General features: G+C 39.7%; 1 protein-coding gene across 10 annotated transcripts in view; it reads right to left on the bottom strand.

Moving 5' to 3' along the window:
* The window catches only part of BBS9 (Bardet-Biedl syndrome 9), a 434,898-nt gene that overhangs the window by 85,005 nt on the left and 333,880 nt on the right, over nucleotides 1–16,013 (bottom strand). For all 10 annotated transcript variants that reach the window (XM_053897794.1, XM_053897793.1, XM_019443775.2 and 7 more), the window contains one exon: nucleotides 866–1,048. In XM_053897794.1, coding sequence (XP_053753769.1) covers nucleotides 866–1,048 — 183 coding nt within the window. The remainder of the gene's footprint in view (nucleotides 1–865; nucleotides 1,049–16,013) is intronic.

Genomic DNA, 16,013 nt, shown 5'->3' with positions numbered 1-16,013 from the left:
GAACACTTAAAATATCACCTCGTGCCTATTTAGTAAGTACTCAGAAATGTTAGTTTTAGTACTATCATTTTTAGCCCTATGTTCTCATGGCTATGTTTGAAATGGCTTTTTTCATGAAACGGTTTCTTCCAATACAAAAAAATGAGTCCAAGAGTCTCTAATTTCCAAGAAGTATATTATTTCTTTGTAAATAAAAGCATGCAAAAAGTTCCCTCATGATGACACCTGGTAGTCATACAAACCTCTACAATTCGAGGGGTCTGAGATGTTTTTATTCATATAATCTTTCAACAAAAACTCTAAATATGAACCCTCATCTTCCCCCCCACTTTGGTTCTAAACTGCCTATTGAAAGGGTCAAGAGTAAAAAAGTTTATACACTATGTGTTAAGAACTATATAAATGTGACAAAATATTCCTGTCATTTGGCAAGGCTATCTCAGTTCTCCCTAACCCTTGAACTGACACTTAAATTTAAGAACACTGAGCAAATTAAAATGGCTGAACTGTTTTCTCTGGTGGAAAAGGAAAGGATTAGCTAATCTGAAGGTTTACTGCCATCACTCAGGCAGTCAAATGACTGTTTCCCTGGCTTCTAAGTGATTGAAGAGCACATAAAAAATAGACTGAATACCACATAAAAATGGACTCTATACCTATTTTTAAAATAGCTCCAGAAAAAAAAAGGCCTTCATTTGACATTTTTATTATGATTTAAAGAAAAGGAAAACAGGATCTGGGTTTAAAAAAAAAAAAAAAAGCCTCCATCAGGTACCTTAGAAAATACAACAGCCATGTGATATCTTCTTAAAACCACAATCTTTTCAATAATGGCTGTTACCATTGCAGAATCGTGGGTCCTTACCAATTCCTGGGTGTCCTGCTGCAGTGGCAGAAATGCTGCTTCCAGAATAGCGATCTGGTCGGTACTAAGCTTCTGCCACAGCCCAATCAGCAGAATCACCAAATGGGTGGCACTTTTCAGCCTGGTGAATGACTGGAACAGACTGTCTTGGTTTTCCTCTACTGCATCTGCGAGAGCGATTACCTGCAGAAATGACAAACTTCAGTTAGGGATAATTTCACAATGCTTGAGCCCTCAACAAATTGCATTTGGCACACTTGTGTTTTTCTTTAAAACAGCTTGATGAACTTTGTCTTCCACAAACACAAGCTATGTTGAGTAATAAAATAGTTATCATTCATCTGCTCACTTCCTTCTTTAAAAAAAAAAAAATCCCTGATGTAATTTCAAATCCATATGGCCAGGGGATGAAAATATCCATGAAATCAGCTTAATGGGGACATTGTTCTGTGTCTGGTTCACCATCAATTGACCTTCTACAATATATGATAATAGAAGTAACCTCTAATACAGTTCTTATAGTCTTTATTACTAGCTAGAGATGGATCAATTAAAAAATATCAAAATAACCACATTTGCCGCGTAATTTAAAATAATGATTTCATTACATCCTTTTCAGAAAGTAATTATCTGCCTCTGATTATTACTCTTTATATGCTACATGGTGTTGAGGTATCCAGTATTTCTTTATTATATCCAAAAGGTAGATAATGTTCAAACATTTGACCAATTGAGTAATGTCATTTTTAACACAAATGTCAGGCACTAGCCCACAGGGATCTGAAAGAAAAAAAACGTTCAGGGTGTGTTAGCTTTACAATGCCAAATCTACTTAGGATAAAACTGGCAGGAGTAGAATTGGCTTTTTTTTTTTTTTTCATCCTCTTGAATAATCTTGTGGAAAAAAGAACTAAAGCAACAATTGAATAGAACATCCAAGACTGCCCATTGGTGTTTTATTTTAATGTCTCGGTGAATTTTGTGCTCATTAAAAGTAATGAACTGACTGGCCCAGAGGCTCAAGGCGTCTTACAGCCCCCAGAACAGGAATAGGAAAAGCTAGGGCAATGTGTGCTCCTTTCTGTCAGTCCCTGCCAGCTTGAGGGACTAGAGCTCAGATGACTTTCAGAACTCTAGTGCAGATGAGCCATTTGGTGATATTTCATGGCTTATTGAAACTGGCCCAAAGGGCTTGTTAAAAAATCATCATTCAAACAAGTAAGAGTTTACAGCTGTGTGGTCTCCCAAATTCCATGTAGCAACGGGGGCTGTTGGGGGACAGTCCTCAGAGTGTCTGGGAGACACTGGAAAAGAGATGTAGGTTAGGAAAAGACAAAGCTGTCAAGGCAAGGTGTTTGCCTGACAATGCCAGGCAGACCATGATACTCTGGCATTTGGTTGAGGGCCTGCAAGAGTTAGAAAAGACAATCACAACTCACATTCAGTCTCCAGGGAACCCTGGGAGTTTGGACCAAGGTCAGCATTGTAATAAAGTGCATTGCTTACTACGTACCTAGTACTGTGCTACTTTCTTTCCATAGGTGTTCAAAACAGTACACGATATCTTCTAGCCCATAAGGATCTTATAATTTTTTGGACAGGAAACATAAATATCCAACCAATTAGTGGAAAGAAACATGACTGTAATAATGTCCTAATTGTGCAGAACAGAAAATAAGTGTAAAAGAAGTTCGCAAAGGGACAGATTACTATGGGCCAGAGTTAATATCCCTGGGGCCTCTTTTACTCAAATGAGGCTTGGAACTCATCCCTTCCCTATTACTTCAAGAAGTCTCCTCTAAGAGACAGAGGCCACTTTCCATAAACCAAAACACCTGGAATCATCTGCTTCTTCCCCCAGCTTCACCATGATTACAACTGACTCCTGTTAAAGTCTACATTTATATTCTTTTTTTCCTGTGAGTGTTACCAATTAAGCCTCATTGTGGGAACCATCATATTATGACACAGATGCGTATTGTCAATAAGCCCAAATCATACAAAGATCAAGGTTATAAACACCTCCTGAGTGCCAGGTATATGCAAGAAGTTGCAGAAACCACTCTAGGGAATTCAATGGTGACAGATTTCATCTCTACCTTCAGAGAGTTAATAATGGAAAAAGGAAAATACGTCAGAGGCAAGTGGCGACACTGTAGGGAAGACCCTATGAACTGTAAAGGAAAAATGCCATCAATATTATGATTAGTAGGTTAATAATAATCCCTGTAATTAAGTGAGCACAGACTGCATGCCAAACATTCTGCTGTGCCATACAGGTACCAGTGTCTTCAATCCCCACTCCTCCACCTGGTTGGCATATCTCTGTTTTACAGATGAGGCCTCTGAGGCTCAGCGGATGTAAGAAATTTGCCCCGTACTGTGCACAGGGATGTAAACTGTGCCTGTGCTTCGAACGGCTCCATGCTTGGTTTAATGCCCTGCTGCCTCTGTCTTTAAATTCTTAATAATTTTATTTTTGAACTTGTGTTTTATACGTGAAGTCAATGATGGGGCAACAGAACATACACATGAGCAGAGGAGATACGTTCATTAACTCATGGTTAAATGCTCTTATATTTGCATTTAAAACTGGCATCGAACAATATAAGGATTGATGGTAACATTCATGCAAATAATCTTAATTTTTCTATACTTGGAATGACATTAAATAGAAAATAAAAACATGAGAAAGTGTGAAAGAGAGACTGCTGAAGAAAGGAAAAGGCTTTAGATTTTAGTGGCTATTTTAACAGCACTTTCTTCCTGACTTTTAACAAGGGCCCTGCATTTTCATTTTGCACGGGGAAGTGCAAATTAAGTGGGCAGCTTGACCATCACATAGCAAGTGAGAGACCAGGAGTCTCACTTTGGAGTCTCTCAATCCAAACCCTGCGTGCAACCTGAAGCACCTGCCAGGTTCAGAGAAAGGTTTAACTATTACTGAGTCTGGAGCACTTTACAAAGGAAAAGGTGGAGGAAGAAGCAACTTGGCCAGTTCCTACAGGCTCCAGAGAAAGGACAGGTTGTCCTGTTTTCAATTTTGTGTGCCAGCTGTTAAACACAACCATTACTTAAAACTTAAGTTACATAAACTTAAAGAAATTACACCAAAACAAAGGTGATAAATACTCAAAACTCATTACTTCTTAATTAGTTCACTATTATCTAGGCCCTTGAGGTCACTTATGCCTACCGTATCTGTACGTTGGAAACACTCTGCAATGGTGGGCTACTGCCCATTTCTTCCCAACTTCACCTTCAGTGACCTCACGTTGGTAGCTTGAAATCAGCCATGGTGGAAGTATTTACCACATGAACACCAACAAATGTTACAGAGCCAGGTCTCCTCCCAAACTCCCACCTTCCCAGAGAACCAGTTGTCAAATATTTACCAGTGTGCCACTGAGAAGAGGTACCTGAAATTCATCCTCAAGAACAGATATTGGGTGAGGGGGCTTTAAAAGTACAGGAAACAACTTGAGCAAATTCATTAAAGCAGAAAAGTAGAGGCTGCTTGTTCAGGAAGGAGCAAATATTCCAGTTTGGGAAAAGCATTTGATGAGACAAAAAAAGGTCATCTGGGCAACTGCTGAAGAGGAACCAGAATGTCGAGGTGGAGAGCGTGCATGTAACACTATAGGTACTGGGTGGCCACGGAGTACTCTGACTTGGGGCTGTCACCTGATGGAAGCTCCACTCAAAGCAGCTATCGGTCACAGTAAACATTTGGGCATTTGCTGGTACTTAAGTGAGGCTTTTATGCACGTTCCTCACTATCAAGGGAAAATTCTTACTAAGTGTAACAGCATGTCAGTTCGTGGACCCACCCAACTTGCTAAACACAGCTGCGGTAGAAGAATGACTTCTCAGTGAGACAGCAGCCCAAGCCACAGGATCTTTCCTAGGCAAGGCCCAAAATACATCAATCCGGGAGAAGCTTCATTTCTCTAAGTTTCGGTCTCGCTGGTTATATTTCTGTGCCATTGTGGAAAGTCTGCTATCCCCAAATGGTCACAGAAATTGGAAAGAAATGGGATAAACAATTCCTTATGTAAATTACCCCCAAGGAAAATCTTCCTGACCTACTGGCCAGCATGAAATACTAAACAGATCTCCATGTTCTCAATTTAGTTTTACACGTAACAGCCAAGTTTACTTTGTTCGCCATGAGAGCCAAATGAATTTAGCAGAATTAACATAGTAAAAAAGGCTGGAAAAACTAGACCCATCAAGATTTAGATCTGTCCCACCAAGGCCTAGAGGATCTTGCTGCTCACCTGGAAATGTGAAATGAGGCCAACCAGCTGCTAGGATTTGAATCTGAAGGAGTGTGACTTTTTAGTGCTTATCACTGGCTGTGCAAGATGTGTGTTCCCTGGTGTTCAACAGAACTATAGAAAGGGAGGGGTTTAGGAAACAATAAATGCTAACGATTTCAGGCACAAATGTGTTGATAGTCTTTGTTTTGCTTTTTCAAATTGAAGGTTTCCAAATAAAATGGAGACCCCAAAGGACATCTATGTCCAACTGCCATATCAGTTGATGCCAAAGTAATGAGGCAGAGGCCCAGGGAGCTGCTTGCAGGAAAATGCTCAACTCATAAAGTGAGTGTGAAATTAATCCCAAATACTTCCAGCTGCCAAGATAGGCTCTAAAATTGGTTACAGGAAAGCAGCAGCAGCAACAGCAGAGTAGACATGAATCATGCTCTATGTGAACACAGACATGTCCAATTTCTTCACCTAAACTCACCATCGAATCTGCCTCCAAATCTCATGTGTGGCACACAGAACCCCATTACACTGCTGTTTAGCTGTCATTTACTGAGCCCTCGCTGTGGGCCAGGCACTGTGCTAGTGCTGTTATATTCAGATTATCACTTGGTCCTAATGACTACCCTCTGAGGAAAAATTGTTGATCCCTACAGCCCCCATTTCCAGATGAGGAAACAGAAGCTTAGGGCTCAGATGAGCTTAGTCCTGAACTACAGCAGAGAAGGGCCAGGATTCCAATCCTGTCTCCTGATTGCCCATTGAGTGTTCCTTCTTCCACAACGGAACACAAATATATACAGTAGGCACCTTAAAATAATTCAGTGGGTTTTCATCTTGATAAACCAACAAAGATACTAAGGATAAACACTACTAATATATTACATCCATAACAGGCATAGGTGCTTTAGTGAGACTTCCACATTGTTGGGGATGAGGTCACCTCAAATTGAAATTTTCAGGTTGGTTTCTAACCAAAGTTACAGTAAGTAAAAGGAAATGAGTTCATAATTTGTAAAGGATTGGGGAGTTGTTTCTCAAAAAAATTGTATTGCGGGGGCGCCTGGGTAGCTCCATCAGTTGAGCATCTGACTCTTGATTTCGGCTCAGTTTGTGGGATCAAGCCCCACATCAGGCTCTGAGAGGGAAGAGCAGAGTCTGCTTGGGATTCTCTCTCTCCCTCTCCCTCTGGCCCTCCCCTGCTTGCTCTCTCTCTCTCCCAAAAGAAATAAACATTAAAACTAATTTTTAATTGCATTAGGTTCCATAAAGCTCAAAATTATGAAGACTTTAGAAATTAGCTATTTCCTATGCCTGCTCCTTTAGTGAAGCTACTTTTGAAAAAGGATGATTCATTTATTTTCTACAAATCTCAGACTACAATGTTTTCAGTGGTCTAAGCAAGCTGATGTTATGTAATAATAATTGTCAACGTTTACTGAGGACTTTCTAGGAGCCAAGCACTGTGCTAATCTCCTTACAGCAATTAGCTCTTTTATTCTCAAAACAGTTCTAGGAGATAGACACTATTATTGCCCATATTTTAAAATAAAGAGACAGAAATACAGAAAGGGTCAAGCAGTTAGTCAGTGACAGAACCAGAATTCATATCCAAGCCATCTGATCCAAGAATGTCACCAAGTAACAGTACCTGCATTAATTTCCTGCCCTCACATCAATGTAATCGTAGGCAAAATGTGGAACAAATTCTATCAGAAGCTCCCCAATGGGAGGTTTCAACTTTGCTGACCTTCTAATACCCCAAATGAATTGAGATGTATTTATTTTAATAAAAGTCCAGCATCGATGAATGAGTTAAGAAAATGGAGTGCCATGACATGGATGAGTTTGTACATCCCTGTACATCCCTATTGCATTCAGCAATAGGCCATGCAATGGACTGACCACCCTACCAAGCAGCTTTAAGTCAGTGATCAATTCACTTCCCTTATCTGGGCTCTAGTTTCATCATCTTTATTTTTTTTTTTTTTAACGTTTATTTATGTTTGAGACAGAAAGAGACAGAGCATGAACAGGGGAGGATCAGAGAGAGAGGGAGACACAGAATCTGAAACAGGCTCCAGGCTCTGAGTGGTCAGCACAGAGCCCGACGCGGGGCTCGAACTCACGGACCGTGAGATCATGACCTGAGCCGAAGTCGGACACTTAATTGACTGAGCCACCCAGGCGCCCCAGTAGTTTCATCACCTTTAAAATGCAGGGGTGGGAAACAGGATTAATAACATCCAACATAGCTGTGTCAGATTTTAAAACTTAAATTCCTTTTGGATGATATGTTGTTTTGAATGATCCACACCACTTCCCCTCTGCACTCATCCTGTGTTTCTCATTTAATGTTTATTGATTTTGGAGTTTTTATCTATAAAATGGCAGTAAGAATATTTTCTTTGGCTAATTCATATCATTATGAGAATTAAATGAAAGAGGTAAAAAGATGCATAATACCAAGTGTTGGCAAAGACACGGAGAAATCAGAATACCTCAAACATTGAGAGTGGTAATGTAATCAGGTAGTCGCTTTGGAAACAGGTTGTCAGTTCCTCAGAAAGGTAGACACTGAGTTGCCAAGGGAGGCAGCAATGACAATTCTAGGTTTCTACCCCAGATTAAGGAAAATATACGTCCACTCAAACACTTGTTCACATATATTTACGTCAGCAATATTTATAATAGCCCCCAAAGGAAAAACAACTCAAATGTCCATCAACTGAAGAATAAATTAAATGAGGCATATCAATATTACAGAATATTATTCAGCCATAAAAAGAAACAGAGTACTTACACATGCTACTACATGGATGAGCCTTAAAAACATTCTGCTAAGTTAAAGAAGCCAGTCACAAAGGACTGCATTTGTGTGATCCCATTTATATGAAATGCACAGAATCGGCAAATCTATAAACACTGTAAACAGACTAGTGGCTTCTTAGCGCAAGGGGTGGGTGTGGGATAGGAGGGAATGGAAAGTGACTGCTAATGGTTGCACAACCTTGTGGATACGCTAAAAATCATTAAGTTGTAAACCTTAATTGAGTGAATTGTTTTCATATAAATTATATCTCAACAAAGCTGTTAAAAGTAATAAGTAAAAAGTACTGTGAAAGTATAATTCATGTAAGGGTGATAAATTAACACAAAGGCACCTTTATTTAAGAAACAACTTTGATATGTTAATGGCTATACCATATTGTATAACTTGGGCTTAGCAACATTCTGGATGATGCAATAATCAAATAACTTTAGAGTCATGTAGATATGTGTGAATGCTGGTAACGCTACTTACTAGCTGTACAACCTTTGGCCAGCTCCTCTACCTTCCTCAGACTTGGTTTTCACTTATAAAATACTACTCAAGTAGTTAACATCCTTTCTATGCATTCCTAATTTGTTTGACTCCTGGTTATTCTTTCTGAATACTCCATAGTTGAGGGTTCATTTCAGTGTAGTAATATCAGGCCAATTCTACTTTTTCTGTCAGGTTAACAGTGACAATGAAAAAAGGAAGCTCCTTCTCCGATACTTGAGGCACATTACTACTGCCACCTAAGGTGATGCAGGACAGCTGATTATGTTGCAATGTTTTCCGGCTCTCTCTGTGTGGTCACTCAATGGAACAATGCTCATTTGTAGCCACATTAATCAAATTTCAAAGTAAAATGTCATGAGACCATGTATCGAATACATAATCCAAGCCATGTAAGGTTACAAGTTTTGGATGACTTTTTTTAGTCCTTTAGGAATTCTATTAAAATATATACACACGGGGCACCTGGGTGGCTCAGTCGGTTAAGCGTCTGACTCTTGATTTCAGCTCAAGTCATGATCTTGCAGTTTCATGAATTTTTAAAAAAAAATTTTTTTTTTAACGTTTATTTATTTTTGAGACAGAGAGAGACAGAGCATGAACAGGGGAGGGTCAGAGAGAGAGGGAGACACAGAATCTGAAACAGGCTCCAGGCTCTGAGCTGTCAGCACAGAGCCCGACGCGGGGCTTGAACTCACGGACCGCGAGATCATGACCTGAGCCGAAGTCGGACGCTCAACCGACTGAGCCACCCAGGCGCCCCTGCAGTTTCATGAATTTAAGCCCTTCGTCGGGCTCTGCATTGGCAGCATGAAGCCTGTTTGGGACTCTCTCTCTCTCTCTGTACCTCCCACACTTGCGCTATCTCTGTCTCTCTCAAAATAAATACACAAACTTCAAAAAATAGTAATAATAATTTGTTTTTAAAAATACACACATACAAACATTCAACTTGGCTGCTATAATTTGCTCTCCAAGAATCCTCTGAGGCTTGTTAATCAGGGAGCTAGATGTTATTTTTCTTTTATACCTTATTCAAAATGTACAAAATTTGGTGTTTTAAATAAAAGGTTTGTAAAGTACATTATGGGAAGGAAGAGGGAAAACAAAACTCACACTCATTCCAGAAAATTCCAGCGTAAAAAAAGCAATAGATAAGTCCCCACCATGCCCTCAATTTTCTGGTACTCGGTACACAGTGGGTATCTCAGAAATGCTGCCTGAATTAATGAAACTCAAAGTCAGTCCACCTAAAACTCCGGCATAACTACACTGCTTCTTAAATCCCAGACACACTCAATCAAGCATTGTCAGGTTCCCAATGTGAATGGAACCCAAGAGGTGTCATATGGTAACAACAGATCTACCTCAATATATCTGTCATCTACTTACCAGAAAAGCGGGGGGGGGGGGGGGGGGGGGGGGGTGCCTACCTGGGTGGATCAGTTGGTTAAGCGTCCAACTTCAGCTCGGTCATGATCTCACAGCTCGTGAGTTTGAGGCCCGTGTCGGGTTTTGTGCTGACAGCTCGGAGCCTGCAGCCTGCTTCTGATTCTGACCCCCTCACATTCTACCTCCGTCTCTCTCAAAAATAAATAAACATTAAAAAAAAATTGTTTAAGGGGCGCCTGGGTGGCTCAGTCGGTTGAGCGTCCGACTTCAGCTCAGGTCACGATCTCACGGTTCGTGAGTTTGAGCCCCGCGTCGGGCTCTGGGCTGATGGCTCAGAGCCTGGAGCCTGCTTCCGATTCTGTGTCTCCCTCTCTCTCTGCCCCTCCCCCATTCATGCTCTGTCTCTCTCTGTCTCAAAAATAAATAAACATTAAAAAAAAAATTTGTTTAAAACAACAACAAAAAATCTTTCCAATTCACCTTTAGCCACAGCTGCCTAACACCAGGATACAGACAGCTCTAATGACTGCTGAAATGAATGTTTTGTTCACATGGCTGCCCTTTGGTTAGAAAGATACACTTTCAAAGCTGTAATCATCAAGACAGTATGGTACTGGCTCAAGAACAGACACTTAGATCAAGGCAACAGAATAGAGAACCCAGAAATGGACCCACAAATGTATGGCCAACTAATCTTTGACAAAGCAGCAAAGAATGTCCAATGGAACAAAGATAGTCTCTTCAGCAAGTGGTGCTGGGAAAACTGGACAGTGACATGCAGAAGAATGAACCTGGACCACTTTCTTACACCATACACAAAAATAAACTCAAAATGGATGAAAGACCTAAATGTAAGGCAGGAAGCCATCAAAAACCTCAAGGAGAAAGCAGGCAAAATCCTCTTTGATCTTGGCCGCAGCAACTTCTTACTCAACACGTCTCTGGAGGCAAGGGAAACAAAAGCAAAAATGAACTACAGGGACCTCATGAAAATAAAAAGCTTCTGCACAGCGAAGGAATCAGCAAAATTAAAAGGCAACCAACGGGGGCACCTGGATGGCTCAGTCGGTTAAACGTCCGACTTCGGCTCAGGTCATGATCTCACACTTTGTGAGTTCGAGCCCCACATCAGGTTCTGTGCTGATAACTTGGAGCCTGGAGCCTGCTTCAGATTCTGTGTCTCTCTCTCTCTCTCTCTGCCCCTCCTGTGTTCATGCTCTGTCTCTGTCTCTCAAAAATAAACAAATATTCAAAAAAAATTTTTTACGGCTACCGATGGAATGGGAAAAGATATTTGCAAAACGACATGTCAGAGAAAGGGTTAGTATACAAAATCTATAAAGAACTTATCCAACTCAACACCCAAAAAACAAATAACCCAGTGAAGAAATGGGCAAAAGACATGAATAGACACTTTTCCAAAGAAGACATCCAAATGGCCAACCGACACATGAAAAAATGCTCAACATCACTCATCATCAGGGAAATACAAATCAAAACCACCATGAGATACCACCTCACACCTGTCAGAATGGCTAACATTAACAACTCAGGCAACAACAGATGTTGGCAAGGATACAGATGTTGGCAAGGATACTTTTGCACTGTTGGTGGGAATGCAAGCTGGTGCAGCCACTCTGGAAAGCAGTATGGAGGTTCTTCAAAAAACTAAAAACAGAACTACCCTACGACCCAGCAAATGCACTACCAAGCATTTATCCAAGCGATACAGGTGTGCTGTTTCGAAGGGACACGTGCACCCCCATGTTTATACCAGCACTATCAACAATAGCCAAAGTATGAAAAGAGCCCAAATGTCCATCGATGGATGAATGGATAAAGATGTGGTAAATATATACAACAGAGTATTACTCAGCAATCAAAAAGAATGAAATCTTACCATTCGCAACTACATGGATGGAACTGGAGGGTATTATGCTAAGCAAAATTAGAGAAAGACAAATATCATATGACTTCACTCATATGAGGACTTTGAGACAAAACAGATGAACATAAGGGAAGGGAAATAAAAATAATATAAAAACAGGGAGGGGGACAAAACAGAAGACACTCATAAATATGGAGAACAAACTGAGGGTTACTGGAGGGGTTGTGGGAGCGGGGATGGGCTAAATGGGTAAGGGGCACTAAGGAATCTAACCCTGAAATCATTGTTGCACTATATGCTAACTAATTTGGATGTAAATTTAAAAAACTAAATCCAAAAAAAAGAAAGAAAGAAAGATACACTTTCAGTCTAGGGGAGATTTGGAAGCAGGCAAGAAAAAGGGCATGTTTCCCACTCAACGATATTATTGGCGATGGCGTTTGCTACAGACTGGGAAAGCCCCTGCAATAAGGAAGAAGAAAAAGTTTACCATGTCTAAACTTTTACTTTGGCTGAAAAGATCCAATTTGTATCCCAAAGAATTGTTCTTTTAACAGAAACAATGAAATAAGGTTCAAAATGAAAAGAGAAATGGTGGGATGATTTAAACGCCAGATAAGCACGTAAGAAGTGTTTCATTATCTATGTGCTGAACCTTTAGCTAGATAAAAGAGAACCCTGGGATTTTAACTGGAAGGCATAGGAAGATTCCAATTCTAAACTACTTTTGCTACTATGTTATTTTGTACAAATAGAATAGGGGACTAGATTACATTCTATTGCACCTCTCACAGAGTAAAATCTTAAGATTCCCCTATAACGAGCATTTAGCTGAAATTCCTAAACCAAACCCAGGATTAGAATACATTTTTAACCATGCTATCATTTGGGTAGCTATTAAAATAACAGGGAAAATGTACCCTTTAGTAAAATATTTCAGTCACACATGATTTGTCTTCATAAAAAGAGACCTGCTAATTGGCCAAATCACCTGATGCTTTGGAACACTAAGGTATGATCGCTGTGACTCTTAGAAGTCATGATGGTTTTACTGGTCTAGGATTATAATTTTCCTTGACACCAATCCACACTTGCCAAATGCCTTGAGAATTCATTTAAAACTTCTTTTACAAAAACAAATTATTCCTGAGAAATTTCCTTATACTATGTACTATAGGACCCTTTTTTTCTTCTTTTTTAATGTTCTGCCCAGAAGAATATGAAAGGTAGGCAGTGCTGGAATATAGACTTTGGCTGGGACTTTTAAAACATATACCACTGATACATAAAAATATTAAATGAGAAAGACAATAAATCATTTGCAAGTGACACAGAGACAAATTTTGCTATTTCTGCAAAGTTTATTCACAAAATAGACATGTAACTTAATCACCTAAAAGGAAACTAACTCCAGTGCTTGGCTAATATAATGTTAAAAATACAACTGATCTCAAACCTGATTACTATTTTTACCTTCCCCCTACCCTCCACTCCCCTGCTGACCAAATTTTTACCCCTTTCCATAAAATGAACTACTTAAAGCCAAGTAAAACCCCAATTTAAAAAATAATAATTAATGAAATCAAGTTGTTAAAAAAAAAAGAATGAACGTTCCCTGGACCATGGTTACTCATTGAACAGATCGCTGTTAAAGCTGGAATCTATGGTTGGCAAAGTCAGAGCTCGTTTTACAAACCCTGGAGAATGCCACAGTTATCACTGTCCAAAAACAACATCCAAGAGGTCTGATGTGAATAGTTCCTAAGTTTAGAATATTTCAGACCACATTCCTACAGGCAGACATGTCAGTAATTATGTAGCCACCCACACAGCCTTGAGTGCCATCTCCAATGAAGGCAAATGATGGATAGTTGGGTAGTCGGTTGGTTATCCTAAGAGCATTCCTTTAGTAAGGCCATTAACGCGAAGACACATTATTACATGTGATCAATTAAGGCATGTTGATAATCCACCCAAAAAGGCAAAAATAGAAACTGGAGACCCCAACAGTGTTGACAATGCTGTTGACCATTTCCTTCATTCCAGAGTTTAAGAGGTGAATGTGGCATTTTCCCAATAAAGTGAAATCGTTTTCTCTTCCTATGAATCTTCTTTTAAAACATTTTTAAAGGCCATTTCTCTCGAACACCTGTGGTTTATATTTATTTTTGCTTTCTTAGATAAACTACATAGTTATACCACTACTATCTGGCAGTACTTAGGCAAGACATTTATAAGGCTGCATGCAACCATATAAGCCATAGCTCAGACCACATGGAAATAGTACAAAAGGCAATGAGTGGAGCTTCCTGGTTTCACATGGAATGAAACAGACCATAGGTTGTTGGGGCATTACAATTGGAAGTGGCCTTGCTGAAGATATGTGGTGCCTGATTTCTTCTGTGCTATAAACTCCTCTAGGCCAAAGACATTTAATGTACGTTTATTACAGTGAAGTAAATTAAAAACCCTGATAACTCAGCAGCACAAGAGTGTCTATTAAGATAGTAATTTATAGGAGCACTACCTGGGCAATGGAAATCCATTCCTACAATCCAGTGATTAAGACTAAGGCCTACCATTTTTAAAAAGTTTCTATAAGCTATGTTATTTATTTAGGTCTACCATAGATAGTAAGTAACTAGTTTCTAAATTCATACTTTCCACAAGTATTACATTACAATGAATTAGTAAATTCAAGTCTTTACCATTAAGTTATGTCATGAATGTTATAAAGCCTGTAATTTAGCTTTGAAATAAATCATCATAGACAAGATCATATGATGTAATAAGCAGGTAAGTCAGTTTAAGCTACACTCCATAGCAGTATCTCAACGTCCTCATTAATGACATTTGGATCCAAATCTTTGTTGTGGGAACTTTCCCTGCATTGTTGAAAGTCTAGCAGCACTCTGAACTGTATAAACTATATGTGGATGTATAAACACACCCTCCCCTCAGCTATGGCAACCAAAAATGCCTTGAGACACTGTCAAATATCTCCTTAGGGGAAAAATCACCCTAATGGAGAAACACTGCTCTAGAGTCTGAGTTTGTGCTCAAAACAGCTATCCATCTATAATTGCAAGCAAAGCTCACATGTCAGAAGGGGCTACACTAGCACTTGGGCTATTGGTGTCTCCAGCAATACCAAAGACTTTGTAATTACTATAATGAATTTCAGAAATAGGTTTTGATTGGGGAGATCAAAGGTTTGAAAATCAGCATTACGGGTATTAGAAAGAGATTCACTGTATCAAACAGTATTGAAATTGTTTGCTATTAATAGTATCAAAATACACGAACTGGCTGAATATTTTTGAACTCATACTCTCCTTTGAAAAGTGTATAAGAAGCCAGTAAGGCACTGAGGGGATATAGTCCAAGGCTTGAGTCTAAATGATCCTGTGTCTTGCCTTTGGGATAGATTTCTAGCTATCTGATGCCCATTATGAGGGTAAGTGTATTCTGTCTTGAATTATTGTCTTACCTTTCTAGAAAGGTTGTATTCTAGTGCCTAAAAGATGGAGTTTGAGACTTTACCCAGCCTACAGTAGGCTGTATGAATTGTTCCATACTTATATATGTTTATATAAAAAATTTTTAAGTTTATTTATTTTGAGAGAGAAAGAGCATGAGTGGGGTAGGGGCAGAGGGAGACAGGGAAAGACAATCTCAAGCACTCAGTGCTCTCTCAGCACAGAGCCTGATGCGGGGCTTGAGCTCACAAACTGTGATGTCATGACCTGAGCTGAAATCAAGAGTCGGATGCTTAACCGACTGAGCCACCCATGTGCCCCATAAACGTTTATTTAATAAATGTCTTTGTGTATGGCAAAATTTGACCGAAGACTTACTTCCATTATAGCCAAGGAGAATGGTTACAGGAAAACAGTTCATTCTTATCCCCTTCAAGCTTTTTGATGTGTATCATTACTTATGAAAAGAATTTAAGGGGCACCTGGGTGGCTCTGTTGGTTAAGCGTCCGACATCGGCTCAGGTCATGATCTCGCAGTCTGTGGGTTCAGGCTCCGCGTCGGGCTCTGTGCTGACAGCTCGGAGCCCGGAGCCTGTTTCGGATTCTGTGTCTCCCTCTCTCTCTCTGACCCTCCCCCATTCAAGCTCTGTCTCTCTCTGTCTCAAAAATAAATAAATGTTAAAAAAAAAAAAAGAATTTAAGATTGCACATGACCAAATTGGCAAAAGTAATGTGCAATGTCAAGTCAATGCTAAGTGATGGGGATAAATGTGATTTAAGAGCTACCTGC

Source organism: Panthera pardus, unplaced genomic scaffold (assembly GCF_024362965.1).
Source record: "Panthera pardus isolate Hobbes unplaced genomic scaffold, ASM2436296v1 HiC_scaffold_8, whole genome shotgun sequence".
NCBI classification, from domain to species: Eukaryota; Metazoa; Chordata; class Mammalia; order Carnivora; family Felidae; genus Panthera; species Panthera pardus.
Note: the sequence above shows the minus strand (reverse complement) of the source record. Positions and strands in the feature narration are given on the sequence as shown.